This window comes from Pelodiscus sinensis, chromosome 1 (assembly GCF_049634645.1).
Source record: "Pelodiscus sinensis isolate JC-2024 chromosome 1, ASM4963464v1, whole genome shotgun sequence".
Lineage (NCBI taxonomy): Eukaryota > Metazoa > Chordata > Testudines > Trionychidae > Pelodiscus > Pelodiscus sinensis.
Genome location: NC_134711.1, coordinates 333,268,114 through 333,273,994, shown reverse-complemented (window position 1 = coordinate 333,273,994; position 5,881 = coordinate 333,268,114). Strand labels below are relative to the sequence as shown.

Here is a 5,881-nt window from a genome sequence, read left to right as displayed (position 1 = left end):
CTTCCATGAATGTAGCTATTCCCTTTTGTAGCCCTTTGAGAGTACTGGCTTACAGAGCATACTCTGGGAAAGACTTCCACAAGTCAGCCTTAACTTGTGTGAATAATTTATTTCATTAAGTTATCCCTACCCCACATGATATCAGAACACATTTTGATTTATTTTCTCCACTCATCATGATTTCATTTACCACCCTGGTGACCCCTTTAGACATCCCTTTTCCAAGATGAGAAGTCTCCATCTGATTAATCTCCCATTTTATTCAAGTAGAGTCATGTGAATAATTCCTTTTGCTTTGTTTTACACCATTCGTTGATTAATTCTATAAGGCGATCTCTAGTTTGTGTCTTATGAGAAGGAGTAAGTGACACTTCCTCATTTACTTTTTCAAAACCCATTATCGTATCCTAAATCTCTTTCATACTCCCATTGGTCTTCCCTTTCCTAAGCTAAAAAATCCCAGGTTTAATAATATCTCATCTTAAGCCATCTGTTCCAGTACCCTAATAGTTTTCATATCTCTTTTTTGTCACTTTTCATCTTGGTCTGCGTGCAATATATGAGCACAACAGATTTCTTCAGAGATAATTTAGTTTACAGAAGAGAAAAGAGTGGTGGGGGGGGGGGGATTTGATAGCAGCCTTCAACTTCCTGAACGGAGGTTCCAAAGAAGATGCAGAGAGGCTGTTCTCAGTTGTGACAGATGGCAGAAAAGGAGAAATAGTCTCAAGTTGGAGTGGTGAAGGTCTAGGTTGGATATTAGGATAAACTATTTCCCTAGGAGGGTGGGGATGCACTGGGGTTGATTTACTGGAGAGGTGTGGAATCTCCATCCCTTGAGTTTTTTTTAAATCTTGGCTTGACAAACCCCTGGCTGGGTTAATTTAGTTGGGATTGGTCCTGCCTTGGGTAGGGGGCTGCACTTGATGTCCTCCTGAGCTCTCTTCCAGCTCTACGATTCTATGACTCTATAGAAGAGGAGAGTAAAAAGACTGAAAAAGGGATGACTTTGTGGATAGAAAAAGGGCTAGCTTGTGAAAATAGAAAACCTTTCACTCAGCTCCCAGCACGTCTTCCCTCCACCAAATTATTGGAACCAGCTGTTCTTAGTGTGTCAGACTATGGACCAATGCAGGGAGATCTGGAAGCCCCCTCTCAAAAAAAAAAGAATCGTAGAATTGGAAATGTTAGTGAAAAGTGAAATGAAAAGAATTGGGGGCATGGAACAGAAACTACAGGAGGGGAGATTAAAAAATTGTGTAATTTCGACTTGGAAAAGAGATGACAGGGAGGATATGAGATGGTCTATGAAGTCATGAAGGTTGTGTAAAAATGGGTCAAGGAAAGATTATTTATTCCTGCCTATAATGCAACCGTGAGTCACCCAATCAATAGGCAGAGGATTTCAAACAGCATGATGTATTTCTTCACAGTAAGCCTGTGGAAATGCTTTGCCAAAGGGTATGGTACAAATTAAAGCAAAACGAAAAGAGGCAACTCTATGACTTGTACCTAGATTGATCCCCCAGTTTCTCACGCTGACACTGTAATGTCAGATCATGAAAGGACTCAAAATTTGTCTGACTGTCCAGCAACCTATTCCGAAAAGAGGGCTCAGCGTCATGTCACCAGTCAGGTCAGCACGGATGTGAGTCAGAGAGTCTGAGTGCTGGGACTGAACATTAGGCCCTTTTCTGAGTCAATATCCACAGCAGCCTGTCCTGGATTTGCTTTGTCCTCACCCCATAGATGATCGGGTGTAGCAGGGGGGGCACCAGGAGTTTCACATTGATCATGAGACTGAGCACAGGTGGGGGCACATCAGAACCAATCCTCTGCATGAGGGAGACAAAGAGATCTGGTATGTACAAGGCTGAGAGGGCGCAGAGATGAGTCCCACAGGTCCCAAATGCTTTGAACCGAGCGTCCTTTGTTGGCATTCGGAAGATAGCCCTGAGGATCTGAATGTAGGACACAGCAATGAAAAACCCATCCACACTGGGCACAAGGAATACCATACAGACGCTGTAGTAATTACTGGGGCGGATGTCGGCACAGGCCAGTGACACCACAGAAAAGTGCTTGCAGTACGTGAGGGGGATGATGTTGCTTCCGCAGTATGGCCACCGACTCCCCATAATGGGAATGGGCAGTATGAGCATGAAGCCGCGCAGCACCACAGCCAGGCAGATCTTGGCTACAATAGAATTTGTCAGGATGGTGGAATGTCTCAGTGGATCACAGATGGCCACGTAGCGATCAAACGCCATGGCCACAAAGATGCCAGACTGTATGACTAAAAAGCAGTGACTAAGGTACAGCTGGGTGAAGCAAGCACCAAAAGTGATCTCTCTAGAATTGAACCAGAAGATGCTCAGTGTTTTGGGCACAATGGTCGAGGACAGGAACAGGTCAGTGAGAAGCAGAAGGCAGAGGAAATAGTACATGGGCTCATGGAGGCTCGACTCCCTCTTCACGATGTACAGAATGGTGATGCTCCCCAAGATGGCTACAATGTACATGACACAGAAGGGGATGGAGATCCAGCCATGGGCCGCCTCCAGGCCAGGGATGCCCAGCAGGATGAAGATGGAGGGGTTGGTGAAGTCGGTTGTGTTAGAATCTGACATGGAATCCCGGAGCTGGCTTCCAACGCTGAAGCAGAATGGAGTCTCCTTCAAGTACCTTATATTCTCCTCACTTCCGGTTTGTGCCCAGGGTCCCAGGTGATGGTCGGAATGCAAATACCTGGTTGGAGACACAATGTAAACATGAGACACACCAAGCACTATGGGAGAATGTTCACATTGGGGAAGCAGGATGGTCGCTCTTCACCCACTGAAAATAACATTTTTGTAATTCAAAAAAAGGAATTAGGATCAGCTAAACCTACTAAGGCCCAGACCATATTTTCTGAAGCTCAGTAATTCCAGGACCCTCACAAGCACCAGCAGAGAAAAAGGTTTTCCTGGTGCTTCTCATTCCTTGTTCCCCAATGCAATAAACTCAAGCTGCGGAGCTCGTGATGCGGAGAGTCCCCCTTAACTGACATGCTCAGCATCGGAGAGCGGAAAATAATCAAAACAACTTTAATAAGACAAGAAAACTACCTAGTAGAGCCCATCTGATAAAGAAGGGCTGACATCATTGACAACAGCTCCATGGACCCATCTACTCTGTCAGAGCTGTGGTCAAAACCCAGGGACTCTTTGGATACTTAGAGAACGGGATGGAGAATAAGACGCTCTGGACATACAGAGGTTTGGCCATCTAGTCTCTCTGTAGGGGTGTAGCAGAGGGAAAGGGGTGTCTGAGACGGGCTCTTAGAGTCGGGGTGGTTGCCAAAGTGGAACAGCCTGAAAACACTGGAGCTATGTCTACACTGGCATGATTTTCCGAAAATGCTTTTAATGGAAAAGTTTTCCGTTAAAAGCATTTTCGGAAAAATCGTGTCTAGACTGGCAGGACGTTTTTTGCAAAAGCACTTTGTGCGGAAAAGCGTCCGTGGCCAAACTAGACGCGGTTTTCCGCAAAAGAGCCCCGATCGCCATTTTCTCGATCGGGGCTTTTTTGCGGAAAACTGTACGATGCTGTCTACACTGGCCCTTTTGCACAAAAGTCTTTCGGAAAAAGACTTTTGCCCGAACGGGAGCAGCATAGTATTTCCGGAAAAGCACTGATGATTTTACATGAGATCGTCAGTGCTTTTCCGGAAATACAAGCGTCCAGTGTAGACAGCTGGCAAGTTTTTCTGCAAAATCATTTGGTTTTGCCGAAAAGCTTGCTAGTCTAGACATAGCCTGCGACTCTTGAGTTGAAAGAAGATCTAATGGACACATACACGAGAGAGGAGACAACAATAATGGAACTTCCACCGTTCAAATGGACAAAGAGAGAAATGCCCCTCTCCCACATACCATATCCAGGCAAGCTGGGGATCACATCTTGCTTCTGGGCTTTAGATCCCTGACCCCAGATTGAGACACAAAAAAAGGGAATGAACACTGGGATTTCTTCACAGGAACTTCTGAGATGGATAAAATTCATGATTCCTCAGTGAAGCAAGTGAATAATTTTGGCTTAAAATGTAGGTCAGTGGGAAAAGCAAGGCAGCGAATGGTAGAGGGTGTGGAGCAGAAAAGCAACACATAACAGAGGAAGGGGAAATATTGATCGCAAGCAATAGAAATGGGATGTTATTGATGTGTAAAAGGGAAGTCAAATCCCCCGGAACCATTGATTCCCCTATGAGGGGCACGTACAATATACATACATTGCTAATGCTTAGATATATTTGCTATTTGTATAGGAGTAAGACATGACAAAGGTCAAGGCCTGTCACAAGTAATAACTTATAATAAGGAGACGAGGGGAGGTGAAACCAGTCTTCTGTTAAGTAGAGATATGGATAGATTCCACATCCTTTAAACTTGTGACCGGCTCAAGCAGGAAAGGAAAAAGGGAAGTATGGCTCGCCCATTGTTCAGCAAAAGTGAATGAATGTAACCACAAAGTCAGCAAGTAGGCAGTGTATTTAACCTCATTTGGAAAATTAACCTGACCTATAGGAATGCTAAACGTCAAAAATGAAGTAACCTATCATGTTAAGGCACCTAAACCAGGAAGGATGTTAACCCTATAAGAACCCCTGCCTATGAGATGTTGGTCGTCGGCTCTGCTTTGAACATTGAGTTCCTTAGCCGTACCTTGGTTGCAACCAATAAACTTGAGTTGGACCCAGCCTGAAAGTGTGACTCTCTTCTTGGGGTAAATCAGACTAGCCTCCAAGGGGACGAAACTAGCAATTTATGCAACATTATCATAAGGGATGTTACAAAGAACAAGGAAAAATCCTTGGCAGAGCCATGTATCACACTAAGCAGTTTAGGAACTATATTAAGAAGAAAACAAATCCTAGGAGAAGTTTAGGGTGATCCTCAGCCAGAGAAAGAAAAGTTGTAAATGTTGCTGAAAACCTAGATGAGATCAGTTCATAGCTTTGTGTTGGGATGGGAAGGAAGCAGTATGAGACAGAGCTAGCACATGAGGAGATGAAATATTTTCCTGTCCATCAGCATCCTAAGGGGCTATTAAACCACGTCTGCAGGAGAACTTAGAGTTCTGAACAGGAGCCACAAATGGACAAATCAATCCCACAGACCACTTGGAAGAAGGAGTAAGCAGTCAGGAAACAGCAGGGAGAAGAGAAAGAAGGGGGGAAGAATACTGGGAAAAACATCAAGTCTATAACAGGAACCCTACACAACAGCCCTCGCTGGCTGACAGATCGGCCAATGGGGATATTTCCAATGGGGATCTCCAGGGCTCAGTTTGAACCCTGAGGAACTTTGATATTTTCATGAATGACCTGGAAGGTGAGTAGCCACTGGGACACACTGCCAGTGTGGGGATGCTTCAGCTCCCCATCTCCGCAGACCCAGATGGGATGCATCTACCTGAGACCTCGACTAGAGGTGTGAGGCAAGGCGACTCCGCTGTATTCCTGCAGTGTAAATACAACAGACACGGACTGCAGGGCTCCCCTCAGCGTGGGTCACGTGCCTCCCTCAGAGATGGTGGCTAAGCGGGTGAAAGGATTCTTCCATTAGCCTCATGCTGCCTGTCCAGGGGGTACCTGCTACAGCTGCACCTCTTGGGAGTGGGAGGAGGATTTTTAGCTGATGGCTAGAAAAAAAAAAACCCAATTTGGGGTTCCATGAACAGCGGCCAGCCATACAGGTCACAGCTGGGACAGGACTACTCAGGGTTGCACTGGGTAGGCCTTCGCTAAAGTTCTGTGTCCAGTCACAGAGCTCGTTACAGGGCTAATGGCTAAAATCACTGGTGTGTGTTCTGCAGGGGGTCTGACAGAATGATCTAA

General features: G+C 45.5%; 1 protein-coding gene across 1 annotated transcript; it reads right to left on the bottom strand.

Moving 5' to 3' along the window:
* Positions 1–1,682: 1,682 nt before the first annotated feature.
* On the bottom strand, positions 1,683–2,522 carry LOC102455213 (olfactory receptor 52M1-like). The gene is made up of 2 exons (XM_075940606.1): positions 2,243–2,522; positions 1,683–2,197 (listed from the first exon to the last, which is right to left on the bottom strand). The coding sequence occupies exons 1-2, from the start codon at positions 2,520–2,522 to the stop codon at positions 1,683–1,685; spliced, it is 795 nt and encodes a 264-aa protein (XP_075796721.1).
* Between the last annotated feature and the right edge of the window lie 3,359 nt (positions 2,523–5,881).